This window comes from Amia ocellicauda, chromosome 14 (assembly GCF_036373705.1).
Source record: "Amia ocellicauda isolate fAmiCal2 chromosome 14, fAmiCal2.hap1, whole genome shotgun sequence".
Lineage (NCBI taxonomy): Eukaryota > Metazoa > Chordata > Actinopteri > Amiiformes > Amiidae > Amia > Amia ocellicauda.
Window position 1 is genome coordinate 34,689,878 of NC_089863.1, and position 17,166 is coordinate 34,707,043.

The 17,166-nt window shown below is 42.1% G+C and overlaps 1 protein-coding gene across 1 annotated transcript; it reads right to left on the minus strand.

Moving 5' to 3' along the window:
• Positions 1-2,354: 2,354 nt before the first annotated feature.
• LOC136767389 (zinc finger protein 135) lies at positions 2,355-16,683 on the minus strand. The gene is made up of 6 exons (XM_066721149.1): positions 16,028-16,683; positions 13,300-14,548; positions 10,200-10,269; positions 5,537-5,549; positions 3,880-4,061; positions 2,355-3,751 (listed from the first exon to the last, which is right to left on the minus strand). The coding sequence occupies exons 1-6, from the start codon at positions 16,326-16,328 to the stop codon at positions 2,915-2,917; spliced, it is 2,652 nt and encodes an 883-aa protein (XP_066577246.1). The 5' UTR covers positions 16,329-16,683; the 3' UTR covers positions 2,355-2,914.
• Between the last annotated feature and the right edge of the window lie 483 nt (positions 16,684-17,166).

A 17,166-nucleotide genomic window follows, 5' to 3' on the forward strand; every position in this document is an offset into this window, starting at 1 on the left:
ATAAAGATTAAAAATAATAATATTATAATATAATGGACTACAGAAATAATCTATAGGCTATAACGGTGCATTCGTCATGAGCGGAAAGCATTCTGGTGTGTCTGCGTGGATTTAACAGTGCAAGATTTGCATTTTATGTGCACTGCAATGCACATTGTTTGAATTTGGTTCTTGTCGATGCTGTAAAATCAATTTTAGAAAAGCAAACCTTGAAGGTATGAGGCAGTACTTAGAAGAGTTAGACTGGGGCACACTGGATACAGATTCAGTTGGAAATGGATGGTTATATTTCAAGAATATACTACTAGAGATTTGTACCAAAACCTAGCAAACTGAGGACCAAAAAACATTGGCCAAAATGGTTTAATAGAAGTATGAAGTATAAAGAAAATGTTGTATAGCACATACAAAAGAGATAGAGATTAAACAAAATACAAATAAGATATAGAACTGCAAAGAGATGTTAAGAGAGGGATCAGGAAAACAAAGATGGAAATGGAAAGAAACATAGCTCTTGGAGCTAAAACTAATGCAAAGAGCTTTTTTCAATACTAACAGCAAGAGGACAATAAAGGAGGAAGTGAAACAGCTAAAAAATTAAGTATCTTAGAAAGTGGTAAATGTTTTAAATCTGTATTTTACAGAGGTGTTTACAAAAGGAAAAAACATGCCACAGGTTAACAACCAGTCTAGTCAAACTCTAAGATAGATCAGGATATATAAGGAGGTAGTAAGTGGATTAGCAGAATTAAAAACAAACAAATCACCTGGGCCAGATGGTATATTTCCAACAGTACTTAAAGAAATGAGGGAAATGATTTATAGGCCACTACCTAAAATATTCCACTTGACATTTAGAACAGGGGATGTGCCAAATGATTGGAAAACTGCTAATGTCATACCAATCAACAAGAAAGGGGTCAAAACTGAGACAGGATATTACAGACAAATTGATCTCACCTGCATTACTTGTAACATTTGTGAAAAAATGATTAGACGGAAAATACAGGAGCATCTTAATGAAAACCATATTATTGGTGATATTCAAAAAAGGCAGATCATGTCTTACTAATTTATTAGTTTTTTGAACATGCAACTGCAGCTGTAGATCACGTAAACACGTGGGACACATGGACCCAGGGAAACAAATGGAAATTGGGCTTAAAGGCATTCAAGACAAAAAACAGAAGACACAGACACAGTCATCACAGTCTGAAACAAACTCCCCAGCGATGTGGTTGAAGCTGACAATTTGGGAATATTAAAAAAGAAACTGGATAGGATCCTTGGATCACTTAGTTATTAATAGACACCAAACGAGCACGATGGGTCTAATGGCCTCCTCTCGTTTGTAAACTTTATTATATTATATGATATGATATACTTAGATCTTCAAAAAGCTTTTGATAAGGTTCCACACCAAAGACTGATCCTCAAATTGGAAGCTGTAGGCATTCAGGGTAATGTAAGTAGATGGATTATGAACTGGCTGACATATAGGAAACAGAGGGTGTCAATTAGAGGAGTTGCTTCTAACTGGAGTGAGGTTGTTAGTGGAGTTCCACAGGGATCAGTACTAGGGCCTTTGCTGTTTCTAATCTATATTAATGATCTGGACTCTGGGATAGTTAGCAAACTTGTCAAATTTGCAGATGATACTAAAATAGGTGGCTCAGCAGATACAATCTCGGCAGCAGAGGCTATTCAGAGGGACTTAGATAATATTCAGTTGTGGGCCGACACCTGGCAGATTAAATTCAATGTGGACAAGTGCAAGGTAATACATGCAGGTAACAAAAATGTCCACTATAATTACACTATGGGAGGAACAGAACTAGATGAAGTAACGCATGAGAAAGATCTAGGAGTCTACATGAACTGCTCACTTTCTCCGTCCAAACAATGTGGGGAAGCAATAAAAAAGGCAAACAGAATGCTAGGGTATATTGTCAAAAGTGTAGAATTGAGAACAAGGGCAGTGAAGTTCAGACTGTACAATGCCCTATTTAGAGCTCATCTGGATACTGTGTACAGTTCTGGGCTCCACACTTCAAGAAAGATATCGCTGCTCTAGAGGCAGTTCAGAGGAGAGCAACCAGACTTATTCCAGGTCTGAAGGGAATGTCCTACTGAGAGACTGAGGGAACTGAACCTTTTCACCCTGGAACAGAGGAGACTACATGGGGACTTGATTGAATTCTTCAAAATCATCGACCACATCAAACCAGAGGAGCCTTTGAAGATCTGCAGGGACACACGCACCCGGAGACACAGATGGAAATTGGGCTTAAAGGCATTCAAAATGGAAAACAGGAAACACTGCTTCACACAGACTTGTCATAATCTGGAATAAACTTCCCAGTGATGTGGTTGAAGCCGACAATTTGGGAACATTCAAACATAGACTGGACATGTTAGCCTTGGATCACTTAGTTATAAACCCTTTGAGCAGTAAGTTCTAAAGTGCTCTGCCATGACTCAGGGAGTGACTATTTTTGAACACACTTAAAATTTGATTCCTTATTATTAAATCCTGAAAGGGTTCAATAGAACGTACTGGTACATTCATACTGCTTAAAGGGTTAATGGACACCAAACGATAAACTTTATTATGTTTCTTAATTAGTACTGGGTAATGGACATCCATTGTAACCATCACAATGATTCCAATGACGCATAATGCAGGGTGTTACTGAAGTCCTTGAGTAACTTTATTAACCAGGGACATATACATCAAAAGGATCAATCTGAGAAGTCTAAATTAAATTGGAAACACTCTTAAAACATTTCACCAGGTTTTAACATTTGAACATGCAGCTATCAAGTAGATATCTAACTGAAAACAGTTCTTGTAATTCACAATGACATTTTGGGAGCACAACAAAAAAATTCTCACCCTCAACCGCCCTCACTTCTAATCTATTCTGTGAGTGCGCTCATGTCTTCTCAAGTCTCCTGCATCCCTGAATCTCTTCCCACATTGGGCACAGCAGCACAGTTTCTCTCCTGTATAAACGAGCTGGTGTCTGTTGAGGTGTGCCCTTTGCAGGAAGCCCTTCCCACACTGGGCACAGGAGAACAGTCTCTCTCCTGTGTGACTGCGCTGGTGTGTATGGAGGTGTGCTACCTGAGAGAAGCTCTTCTCACAACAGGCACAAGGGAATGGTTTCTCTCCTGTGTGAGTGCGACTGTGTCTGTAAAGACAGGCTACTGTAGTGCAGCTGTATGGTTTCTCTCCCGTATGAAAGCGTTGGTGTTTGTGGAGCCCTGATGCCACAGTGAAGCACTTCCCACACTGGTCACAGCAGTACGGTCTGTCTCCTGTGCGAGTGCGGTGTGGTCTAATACACTCTGATGCCCCTGTGAGGCTCTTCCTACGCTGGGGCTGGCGTCGCTGTTTTTCACGCCGCAGTGGGCTGGGTGAGGAGGAAGAGCTGGAGGAGTGAGGGGGTCTAGGGTGTCTGGGATGCAGCCGTCTGTGCTGTGATGATGGACTCTCCACACTCACTGCACTGTCACTCCCCGGGTCACACTGTCCAGCTACAGGGAGCTCAGGCCACAGGTCACAGGCACTGTCTGTAATATTGTCCGTTTTGAGATTGCTGAGAGTCTGCGTTTCCTGCTCCACTGTGTAAACGGACTCCAATATATTGTCCTCCACCAGACTAGGTGCACACTGTGTTTTGGTAGGGCCCGGCTCAGTACCAGCTACACTGGGTCCACACTCAGATCCCAAACACTGCGGATCTCTCTAGGACCCACTGTGGGTGGAGACCAGCTCAGGGTCGCTTTTTATTAACTTTGACCCTGCTGTATCAGATCCCAGTGTTAAAAAGGGTCCCTGTGTCAACCCCTCAGTGTGTGGCTCTGCCATGTGGCCAGACTCCTGTCCCCTGAGCTCCTGAGTCTGCTCCTGGGCTGCTCACTCAGCCCCTGGTTGCCTTCAGGAGCAGGGGGCTCGGAGTACTGCTTTAGACTGGAGTCCCACTCCTGCTCACAGTTCTGCTGCTCAACAGGAGCCCTTTCCCCAGAGTCAGGGAGAGCATCGACCCCTACAGCTCCTAAGGGAGAGACAATGACACAGGAGAGCAGCACTGAGAACAGCAGCTCTGAAAACTCACACAGTTAATGCACTTACTACATGGGTAATTATATTAGAACATTATTCAGTCTTAATAAAGTGTCCAGTCAGTATATAAACTGGGAACATATATGAAGTCAGAGTTGTCTGGCCTCTTATACTGTATATGGAAAGCCAGATTTCTGGAAAAGGATTTCAAAAAATGAAATAGTTAATCTCTAAATACTGTACAGCTGTCTTGGTTTGAGTTGCAGAAGGGTCAAATAATTTAGAACTAAACTAAAGGTTCTAAACTGTCGCATTTGTGACCCTTTCACTTGACAGTGCGACACCAAAATAAAAATGGAGCTGGTCACGGTTGTTTTTGGTTGACAATTTACGATTGCATTCAACTGATGGGGTCTGTGCCGCTGAACATACCGCTTCACCGCAGTGAAAAATGTTTTTAGTTTTTTTCTTAATATCCTGCAGCAGAGACAGAAACTAAAACATTTAGTGGTGCGAGTATCTGAATTTCAAGAGCCAACAAGCTTGCAGCCAATCCTGTTGCTCAAAAACAAGGAGAATACCAGGGGTCCATTCTTCATGCATGGATAAGTAGGTTAGCCAGCTAAGTCTCAAGATAACTTGGCATAAACACAGAATGTTCCATTCTCCGAAGCGGGGCTGTATGAAACCCATTTTGCGGACAACACTGACAGAATCGCAGAATTCAGAGTAAAAAATGGAAATCAGGCACTCAAACACATTACAATTAAGTCAGTTTCAAGAACACACATATATATATTATATATATATAGTGACAGACCGGTAAGTGGGTGAGTTAAGAATGAGCTGTCCAGACAGGGGCTTTGTGGAAAGGACTCTTCTGCCCAGGTAATGCAACCCAAAAAATGTAATACACACACAATTGAACAAAACAAAACAATAAATGCCTAGCCTTGTCCAGGCCTACCTGACTTTCTTCCTTTCCCTCTCTATTACCACATCTGTTCAGGAACCCCACAAACACAGGGGAAGTCCTTTTGGGAAAACTTTTTCTCCCCAACCACCAGCAGGTGGCAGAATGACAATTCCCAGGTTAGAATGTCCGTGTGGTTCTTCAATTATTAGTGTCCTGCAATGGTGGACTATTCCCACAGTCCTAGGTTCCCTAAACAGGTTTTTAATACATGTAGTACATGTAGTTAATACATTGTGAGGGGAATATTTTTCATCAAAGGGACCAGCCTGTGAATATAAATAATTACATCCAGTTTAACTTGAAACCTTGATATTCAAATGTAGACATGATAACTAAATATCCCAGTTCACACTCACAGTCATCTTCTTATTCAATAATTTCCCTTCTCCAGCTGCTCAACTTTAAGGAACTGTAATTCAAGCCCTGCTACACAGTTGTTTCAACGTTGAGTGTTGGCGGGCACTAGGCTGTAATGGAGATCAAACACAGACCAGGCATGGCGACCTGTGGCACAAAGAGCCGTATAGGTTGGCACGCAAAGTGAGTGACTATCTGCCTTTTTTTTTTTTTTTTTTGATTTTGTTAAATCACAAAGATTTTAAAAATGTTAAGTGATTTTAAGAATTGATTTTAAAAGTTTTTAATCATAAGTATTAAAAATTGAATTGTTTTTATATGTAATGTAAAATACTACATACAATAAAACAGTATCTGCCTTTTTTTCTGAATATTAATGTTTTAGGTCGCGTTTTTGCGCAGATTTTCGCAGTTATGTTTAGAAATGTAGAATCCTCTGCGAATATCTGCACTTCACGAACGAGATGTTAATGTTATGATGAGTGTTTATGCGGCTGCGCAGCACTGTGGCAGCAGGAGCAAGATGACACAAACTGTAAGTCTGTCCTGTTGTGATTAATTGTGGTCAGCAATGGACGTGTTTGTTGAACACGCAGGGGAAAACATTGTGTTTACCGTTATCTCCTGTATCAGATGGAGGAATGGCCACAATCACTCATATAACACTGCGACAATTTAAAAACCTAATGCATTTCGCAAAAGAAAGCTGTAAATTCTCCAAAAATAAAGAAATTGTGCTCACGGTAGATTGATACCACTGCATTATTTTTGTCTTAAAACATAAGTGCCACACGATGTATATTAATCTACCAGTTTTAGTTATTTTACAAAATGTAAAAGCAGTAGATATTAAGTAAATATACGTTGATAACAAACTAAGGCGCATTGGTAGTAACTGAGTGCAAGTGAAAACAAACACAAAACAATATGAAGGGTTACTAATGCAGCCACATGAACAAACTTCTACTACTTGTGTGTAACGGCAGGGCAATGGAGAATCTGTGGGTCTTTGTTTTGGGGGTAGATGGTGGTTTTAAATGTACTTTAGCATTATAATCCTCAAACTTAATGTGTGATGCAATGTGATTCATGCATTTTACTGCACTGTAGCAATACTGCAACATTTAAATGCAATATACACAATAACCCATCGGTATCTGTGATCTGGAGTTCAGTAAAGTTTATGTGAAATCATGTGTGATGTGTACATGGCCACACATATGTGGTCATAAATCTTGCTTTGTCACCGAGGTATAAGTAATATTATGTAATAGTTTAGCTCTGTGATCAATATAGAGACTCGACTGGATGTTGAATTTATCAAAGGCAGTCATATTTATGTGATGAAGTAAGTAGCGACGTCATTGTAAGTGTAGACTACATTTCATATAGTCTAGATATACACCGATCAGCCATAACATTATGACCACCTGCCTAATATTGTGTGGTCCCCCTTTTGCCGCTAAAACAGCCCTGACCCATTGTGGCATGGACTCCACTAGACCTCTGAAGGTGTGCTGTGGTATCTGGCACCAAGACGTTAGCAGCAGATCCTTTAAGTCCTGTAAGTTGCAAGGTGGGGCCTCCATGGATCGGACTTGTTTGTCCAGCACATCCCACAGATGCTTGATTGGGAGATCTGGGGAATTTGGAGGCCAAATCAACACCTTGAACTTGTGATTCATCAGACCAGGCCACCTTCTTCCATTGCTCCGTGGTCCAGTTCTGATGCTCACGTGCCCATTGTCGGCTCTTTCAGCAGTGGACAGGGGTCAGCATGGGCACCCTGACTGGTCTGCGGCTACGCAGCCCCATACGCAACAAACTGTGATGCACTGTGTGATCTGACACCTTTCTATCAGAACCAGCATTAACTTTTTCTGCAATTTGAGCTACAGTAGCTCGTCTGTTGGATCGGACCACACGGGCCAGCCTTCGCTCCCCACGTGCATCAATGAGCCTTGGCCGCCCATGACCCTGTCGCCGGTTCACCGCTTTTCCTTCCTTGGACGACTTTTGATAGGTACTGACCACTGCAGACTGGGAACACCCCACAAGAGCTGCATTTTTAGAGATGCTCTGACCCAGTCGTCTAGCCATCACAATTTGGCCCTTGTCAAAGTCACTCAGATCCTTACGCTGGCCCATTTTTCCTGCTTCTAACACATCAACTTTAATGGCAAAATTTTCACTTGCTGTCTAATATATCCCATCCACTGACAGGTGCTATGATAACGAGATTATCAGTGTTATTCACTTCACCTGTCTGTGGTCATAATGCTATGGCTGATCGGTGTAGTCAACAGTTATATGTATTGCCTAATGATATAGCCTATCTAGGGATGTGGTTGTGTAATGATCCAAGTGATGCAAATATAGAGTATAGCCTACATTTTGTTTATCAGACAGATATGCTTCTGCACAGAGCAAAAGAAGACTATATTTTGGGAAGTGGAGAGAGACATATGTGCGTGTATAAACAAGAATAGTGATTGGAGATTGGAGTTGGAGAGACATGATTCAGCAACTGGACAATTGTAATAATTTAAAAATTTGTATTTTAATTGTTTCTACACTGCTGGGGCTGACTCTACCACAAGATCTATGATATGATGAGAACTGAATGAGTATCTTTTCTCTATCTGTATACTTGGAAGGGAAGTTGACAAGAACAGTGTTTTGCACAAGTGCACTTTATTCACAATATTTGTATTCTTTGGTTTGCTCTTGGTTCCCCAGAGGTGTATGGTGCTGCGCCTCTGTAGAAGACATTTAAATTAAGGCTCCACACTATTGGCTTTTCACATACTGTATCAAGGATATTGTTTTGCCCTGTTTTATTAACTACAACAGTGTGCACTCCTGCCTCTTCAGTTTGAGACTGAACTATAATAATCAAGTCGCAGCTCTGAGTTTGGTATATTTACACAGCCTGTTCCCTATGGTGTCAACTTTCTAATCAAAATAGTTGACCTACCTGTGAGTTAGACAGAGACTTGGACCTCTCAAAGCGGCTCTTGTTTTACCCTGAAAGGAAGGCAAAAATATATATATCTAAATATAATTATATTAAGAAAGTTTACAAACGAGAGGAGGCCATTCGACCCATCATGCTTGTTTGGTGTCCATTAATAACTATGTGACCCAAGGATCCTATCCACTCTATTTTTGAATGTTCCCAAATTGTCGGCTTCAAGCACATCGCTGGAGAGTTTGTTCCAGATTGTGACAATTCCTGTGTCTCCTGTTTTCTGTCCTGAATGCCCTGAAGCCCAATTTCCATTTGTGTCCCTGGGTGCGTGTGTCCCTGCTGATCTGGAAAAGCTTCTCTGGTTTGATGTGTCGATGCCATTATTACACAACTTTCTTCAACTTTCCAATACAGGGTCTTCAAGTGTGCCCCAGTCTAAATCTTCTAAGTGGCACCTCATACCTTCAAGGTTTGCATTTCTAAGACCATTGTTTTAGACTTGGTCCTTGTTTTTTGAAAGAATGCCTCAAAGCTAACCATGTTGTGATCACAGTTTGCCATTGGTTCTATAACTAATGTCCCTCTGACACTATCTTGGTCATTTGAAAATATCAAGTCAATACATGCACTCTCTCTGGTTGGTTCCCTGACAAATTGAGTTAGAAAGCAGTCATTTACCATCTCGACCATTTCTATTTTTGCTTCTGTAGTCCCGACTGGGCTTTCCCTGTCTATGTTTGGGAATTTGAAATCCCTGATTATAACAGCCACATCCTTGCTACATGCAGTCCCGTTAACATTGTACAGTGCAACATATTTCTGAATATCTGAGTTGGGTGGTCTGTAACGCACTCCTATCACTAATCCCCAGCTATTTTATTCAAAAGTTTAACCCACAATGATTCCATTTCGTTAGCAGGATCTAATTTGAGTTCTTCTGCCTCAGTGTAATTTCTGACATATAATGTTACCCCACCACCTCCTTGATTATGCCCGTCTCTCCTAAACTGTGTGTATCCTTTCAACTTGTATTCATCCCCATTATTTTCAGTAATCCATGTTCCTGTCACTCCAACAATGCCAATCCAAAAACTGTTGACTAAATTAACACTGCTTCCATGTTTTCTAGATGTTATGGTCCAATGAGAAAGGTGCTGCAGCAGGCTGTGTGTGTTGTGCGTCTAATAGGTGGTTCATCCCAGTTGACTTTATAAACAGTATGGCAAACGGTTCTCTCTTGTACTTGCAAAATATCACAACAATGATAAAATTATCCTGTACATAAAAAACAGAGGATTAAAAAACCTACATTATGGGAGGCAAGGGGTGCACCCATTATCCCTTGGATCTTAGTCGAAGTTTCAGGATATCAATTTATTTTCTGACACCAGTCTTTGAAAGCTGAACCTCATTTTAAACTCCTGTTCATTGTACACTGTGAAAGGATAATGCAAGGAACGATAATGCCTGAATATCTTTCAAGCTTATTGCACTCATTGTACGTACGTTACTCTCTCGTAGTGGTTCAACATCATCACAGATTTCACGTAACTGAAAATGTAATGCATTACAGAGCCTTTTTAAAAGAAACTAATGAGTTTTAAATCACGGCTGACTGGCTCTTTTTTTATTGTTGATTTGTTTAAATAAAGGGTGGGATGGCTGGGAACATTGTGGCATGTAAGGGTTCTGCTTTCGCACCCAGCGTTTAACCAGATAGATGGCCAGGCACTTATATATAACAAAATTGTGAAAGAGGCTAAAAGTAGATGCATGCAAAGCTGTCACACAGTAATGCATGCAGATTTTAGCAGGTATGTCTGTACCAATTCTGCCCCACATTCACTCACAAACAGTCCATAGTACCAAGTCTTCTTGAAGAAGTGGAAGGTGTTACTGACAGTGACAGTGTTGGAGTGAATACAGAAGGTAAACTGTTATGCAATTATTTATTAAATTAAATATAACAAGGGTGGTCCAGGCTTGTGCTGGAAATCAGTCTTCTGTTCCTCTTATCAAAAGTGTAATTTACTTTACAAAATTACTAGGCTTACTTTCCCTAGTAGGGTTCAGGATTTCCAGTGATTTATGATATAGAGACATAGGAAACCTGCATGACTGCATTATCTGCAGGACCAGACTTGGCCACCCATTAGGTCTACAGTTGAAATATAACATAAGTTTACTTTACTTTACTTTATTTAAAAAAGGGTTTTGCAGAAGACATAAGGAATGAGGAAGAAGGAGCATACTCCAGTCAAATTAATACAATTTTATTAATACAATTATCATATATATGCAGTTATGGACACTGATACAATTGACATCATTTTGGCTCTGTCTGCCACCACAATGGATTTGAAAGGAACAGACTGTAGACTTTCATCTATAATTTGAGGGTAGTTACATCCAAATTGGGTGAATGGTGTAGGAATTATACCCATTTGTATAGGTGGTCCCCCCAATTTTTGGGGCTCAAAAGCAATTGGACAAACTAACATGGATTACATTGTGAGTTTCAATACTTGGTTGCAAATACTTTGCAGTCAAAGACTGCCTGAAGTCTGGAACCCATTGACATCACCAGATGCTGGGTTTCTTCCCTGGTGATGCTCTGCCAGGCCTGAACTTCAGCTGTCTTTAGTTCCTGCTTGTTCGTGGGGCGTTTTGCCTTCAGCAAGTGAAATGCATGTTCAATTGGATTCAGGTCAGGTGATTGACTTGCCATTGCAGAACATTCCACTTTACCTTAAAGAAAAGTCTTGGGTTGCTTTCGCAGTATGCTTTGGGTCACTGTCCATCTGCACTGTGAAGCACCATCCAATGAGTTTTGAAGCATTTGGCTGAATCAGAGCAGATAATATAGCCCTAAACAGTCACATAATCAATAAATACAAGGGAACCAGTTCCCTTGGCAGCCATACATGTCCATGCCATAACATGCTACATCTATAAATATTTGGACAGTGACATGATGACAATCATGTCACTGTCCAAATATTTATAGACCTAACTGTATATACCCATATACACATTGGCTCTCAAAAGTATTCACCCCCCCTTGGGCTTTTCCACTTTTCATTGTGTTACAGCTTGAAATCAGAAATAATTTAATCAGGAGTTTTTGCCACTGATCAACACAGAAAATGTCCATAATGTCAAAGTGAAAAATATAATCTGCAAATCATCCATTCATCCATTTCCGAAAGCAGGAATACACCCAGGATGGGACGCCAGTCCATCGCTGGGCATGCACACACGCATCTGCAAATCATTCTAAATTAATAACAAATACATAAAATAATTGAAAGCATAATTAATCACCCCCTTCAGTCACTATTTGGTACAGGCAACTTTGGCAGCAATTACAGCCATGAGTCTATGTGGATGAGTCTCTACCAGCTCTGCACATCTGGACACAGCATTATTTGCCCAATCTTCTTCGCAAAATTGCTCAAGCTCCATCAAGTTGGATGAGGACCTTTCAACTCTTTCCACATAATCTCAATTGGATTGAGGTCCGGACTTTGACTGGGCCACTGCAGGACATTGACCTTTTTGTTTTTAAGTTACTCCAGTGTGGGTTTGGCTATATGGTTGGGCTCATTGTCCTGGTGGAAGATTAATCTTCTCCCCAGTCCCAGGTCTCTTGCAGATTTTCTGCCAGGATTTCTCTGTACTTTGCTGCATCCATTTTGCCCTCTATCTTTACAAGGGCCCTGAGAAGCATCCCCATAGCATGATGCTGCCACCACCATGCTTCACAGTAGGGATGCCATTCTCAGGATGATGTGCCATGTTAGGTTTGCACCAAACATAGCGCTAAGTATTGATGCTCTTCTGGGAAACTCTAGACCAGATTTGATGGGAGTGGTCTCCCTGATTAGTGCCCTTCTCACCTGGATACTCAGTTTTTGAGGATGGCCTGATCTAGGCAGATTCACAGTTGTGCCATATTCTCTCCATTTCTTAATAATGGATTTCACTGTTCATATATCCTACCCGATTGGTGATTTTGAAGATCCTTATTCCAGATTTGCATTGACTGTTCCTTTGTCTTCATGATGCAGTCTTTGTTAGGAATTGTACTAACCAACTGTGGAACATCCCCGAGACAAGTGTATTTAACCTGAAATGATGTGACACACCTTAATTGCTGGAAGTGGACTCCATTCAACTAATTTTGTGACTTCTAAAGACAATTGGTTTCATCACAGCTCAATCAGGTGTCATAGCAAATGGGATGATTACATATGCATTAAATTATTTTCTGTTTTGTATTTGTAATTAATTTAGAACAATTATACAATTATAGTTTTCACATTGACATTATGGACATTTTCTGTGTTGATCAGTGGCAAAAACTCCTGAAATGTGAAATGAACACAATAACATGTGGAAAAGTCCAAAGCTTCTGTATAAATATACACCGATCAGCCATAACCACTAACAGGTGAAGTGAATAACACTGATAATCTCGTTATCATGGCATCTGTCAGTGGGTGGGATATATTAGGCAGCAAGAGAACATTTTGTCCTCAAAGTTGATGTGTTAGAACAGTGGTTCTCAACCTGCGGCCCACATGTGGGCCATCACGCACGGAAGTGCGGCCCACGATATGACACCCACATTTAAATAACAAACTTTCAGTTTTACAATTCCTTTTCATTTTTAAATTGATTAAAATATATTAAACAAATATAAGTTTGTAATATAATTTTTTTTGTCATATAAAATAATTTTGGTGATCATATATTATTTTTAGACATGCGCAGATTTACGCGATTAGAACGAGCACATGAAAAAGCGTGTCATCAGCAGGCATTAGTTGGGAAAAATTAAGAATCAAAATGGACAAATTTGTTATTAGAAGTGAGAAAAAAAAAAAATCTCTTCTGAATCTCTTCCCACACTGGGCACAGTACTATGGTTTCTCTCCTGTGTGAATGCGCTTGTGTCTGTTCAGACTAAATGCACAGGAGAGGCTCTTCCCACACTGGGTGCAACAGTATGGTCTCTCTCCCGTATGAATGTACTGGTGTTCGTTGAGGTGTGTTGCCCGAGAGAATCTCTTCCCACATTGGGCACAGCAGCACGGTTTCTCCCCTGTGTGAATGCGCTGGTGTCTGTTGAGGTGTGCCCTTTGCATGAAGCTTGTCCCACACTGGGCACAGGAGAATGGTCTCTCTCCTGTGTGACTGCGCTGGTGTGTATGAAGGTGCGTTACCTGAGAGAAGCTCTTCCCACAGCGGGCACAAGGGAATGGTTTCTCTCCTGTATGAGTGCGTCTGTGTCGGTAAAGGTTTGAAACTGTAATGAAGCGCTTTCCACACTGGGCACAGCAGTACGGTCTGTCTCCTGTGTGAGTGCGGTGCTGCCTAATAAACTCTGATGCCCCTGTGAGGCTCTTCCTATGCTGGGGCTGGTGACGGCGTCGCTGTTTTTCACGCCGCAGTGGGCTGGGTGAGGAGGAAGAGCTGGAGGAGTGAGGGGGTCTAGGGGGTCTGGGACGCAGCTGTCTATGCTGCGATGATGGGCTCTCCCCACTCACTGCACTGTCACTCCCCCCACTGAGCCCCGTCCTCAGGGCAGCAGACTCTGGGTCACTCTGTCCAGCTACAGAGATTTCAGGCCCCGGGTCACACTGTCCAGCTACAGGGAGCTCAGGCCCCGGGTCACAGACACTGTCTGTAATATTCTCAGTTTTGAGATTACAAAGTGGCTCTCTGAAGGGAGTCTGTGTTCTCGGCACCACTGTGTAAACACACTCCAGTGTGTCATCCTCTGTTTTGATGTGATCAGACAGAAGACTGGGCCCACAGAGTGTTCTGGTAGAGCCCGGCTCAGCACCAGCTGCACTGGGTCCACACACAGATCCCAGAGACTGGATTCTGGAGAGACCCACAGTGTGGGTGGAGTCCAGATCAGGGTCGCTCTTTATGACCTTTGACCCTGCAGTGTCAGATGCCAGTGCCCCAAGTCCCTGTGCTGACACCTCAGTGTGTGGCTCTGCCATGTGGCCAGACTCCTGTCCCTTGAGCTCCTCCTCACTCACTCTGCTCCTGGGCTGCTCACTCAGCCCCTGGTTGCCTTCAGTAGCTGTGGGCTCTGAGTCCTGCTTGAGACTGGAGCCTCTTTCCCCAGAGTCAGAGAGAGTGCTGGCCTCTACAGTTCCTGCGGGAGACGCATGCAAATGAAAATTACGAATTAGAAAGAGTGTGAAATCACTGACAAAAATACATCACAAAGGTCACAGGCAGAGATATTCAACAATCAATTTATTTTTGCAATGTTTGATTTGTATGGAGGGTAATCTGTGCCAAAAAAAATTAATAAATAAATAGGAAATAAAATAAATAAAAATATTTTGATTTCCTTTTAAACTATTTATTTATAATTTTGGCACCGATTACCCCCCATAGATTTCTGGTTGTTATTGATGATGAAAATGTATGTTAACTAAAAATCCTGCCTTCAATGCATGTGTATCACAATTGTTTTCAGAGGGATCTATGTTAGAAAATGTATGCTTTGCATGCTAGCAAAAAGGTATATATATGCAGATATATCGATATAGTCCACAAAAAACCTGTGTTGGTGTTGGAGCATACATCTCTGCAATTTCAAAGGTACATTTATGTTATGCCACTAAAGTTGCCACTTTATGAGTTCTAAAGGGGGTTGATGTTGAGGTGGTCCAGTTATATAAATTCCTGGGGGTCCTCATTGACAAGAAACTGGACTGGGGCACTAACACTGCTGCCCTCTACAAGAAGGGAGAGAGTCGGTTGTTCTTTATGAGGAAGCTTAGATCTTTAAATGCATGTAGTAGGATGTTTTATCAGGGTTCTGGCTAGTGTCATTTTTGTATACTGCGTTGTGCTGGGGCAGGACATCAGTAAGAGGGATGCCAAAAGGCTGGATAAGCTGGTCAGGAAAGCTGGCTTTAGCTGTGGTGGACCTGAGCCTTGACCCTCTGGAGGGTCAGAGACTCCTAATGCCGAGGTGTGCCGCTGAGGAATTTAGGTGCTCTTTTATTCCAACCACAATACGATAATGCAGTGACTCTCTGGTAGCTTGAGGGTGATGTCATTGAGGATGATGATGTATTGCATTGTTTATGCTGATATTGGTGGTGTTTTTGTTGCTTGGTAGTGCTTTTAATGTATGGTTTAAATGTCGGCTGTTGCCTATATTGCGCGTGTATTTATTTGAACGAAAATTAATGTTTGTTTGTAATAAATGTCACCGTATTTAATCACATTCTGGTCTATATCTTTCTGACGCATGATTTTCTGAAGTATTTAGAGCCTGGGCAAAGTATTACAATACAGAAACTATCTATACATTATATATTTATTTCACATATTATAAAATCACGTAGTTTTTAAGCTGTCACTGCTTCTGCAACTGGCCCCACAATATGATACGAATTCCAATAGGATTCCCCCCTTTAATATCCTATAATAATTTACAATAGAACCCCTAGGATTGGTTCCAAATTATGATAGATATTCCAATAGGATGCTTATAAGATTATTTTCTTGTTTTTGTGTTGATGCTGCTGTTCTCATCACCGACATTGTAAAGGGCTCAGGCCGTCTCGTATAGCTGTAAAGACACGAATAAAGCGGCTCAATAATGAAAGGTTACCGGCGGCAGCTCCGCGGCTCTCTCTCTGCGCGCAGCTCCGCTCTGCCCTCCCGGCTCCTCGGCTCTTCACAGGCGGCCCGTCCGCTCCGGAGCTCCAGCCACACACAGCCAATTCCCCCGCCGTCAGGAGCTCCTGCAGCCTCCGTCTCAGCGCCTCGTTTTCCGCGTCCCTGCGTGTTATCTCCGCTCGGTGCTCCGACACCGTCTCTCCCACCGCCTTCCCGATCTCCCACAGGGCGGCTCTCATCAGCCCGGTCAGAGCCGAGGCCAGGCGGGAGTCCAGACACGCAGAGACGGACATTTTAGTTCAATACAGACTGAATATAAACCAATAAAAAGCGCCCGCGGTTGCCTCTCCTCTCAGCAACACACTGGTTTCCCTCGAATTGAACGGAAGCACAAGCCCCGCCCCTAACCCGGGCACTGCTCCACACAGTAGCAGATAGGGCACTTTCTACAGACTGGTGTCACAGGAGCACGTTAAGAGAAGCTCCATCTTTGAGGGGGATAGAGAAGCAGGAGTCCGTCTGCTGCAGTGCAATGCAGTGCAGTGAATACAGTTTCCAGCCGCCTTAAACAAGCCAAGAGCAAGTTTCTACAACACGCTGCTCCGAGCCGTGGGGTAAACCTGCGCCGGTGTTACGACGAATTCAGTGACCGCTGGGATGAATATGTCCTGGTGGATGTGCGCATGCGCCAACAGCAATCCCAGCTATCTGCCTACGGGAGCGCGTCACTGCCAATAGCGCATGCGCACTGCTGCAAACAGCGAGTTCAGCGCTTTTGCACGGCGTATGGCTGTCTATGCAATTGCACATGCTGAATGGATTGTATCAAAACAACAGCATCTATACATATTGTCTATTGAGATGCGTATACATTAGTTACACTTACTATAGGATGTAAGTACATGTACTCTTACTATAGGTTATCGAACTTTATATATATAGTTAACGTTGCACTTCTTAGTACTGACGTTAATCTGTATTTGATCTGCTCTTACTGTAAAATATGTATTTTGTGTAACTCGCCCCGGGTAAGTGTATTTGCTCATTAAAAAAGAGACGCAACGGATTTATGTAGGTAATTAAATTAAGTATTGTATGATGTAAGTTTATTTTCCACAGACCACAACAATC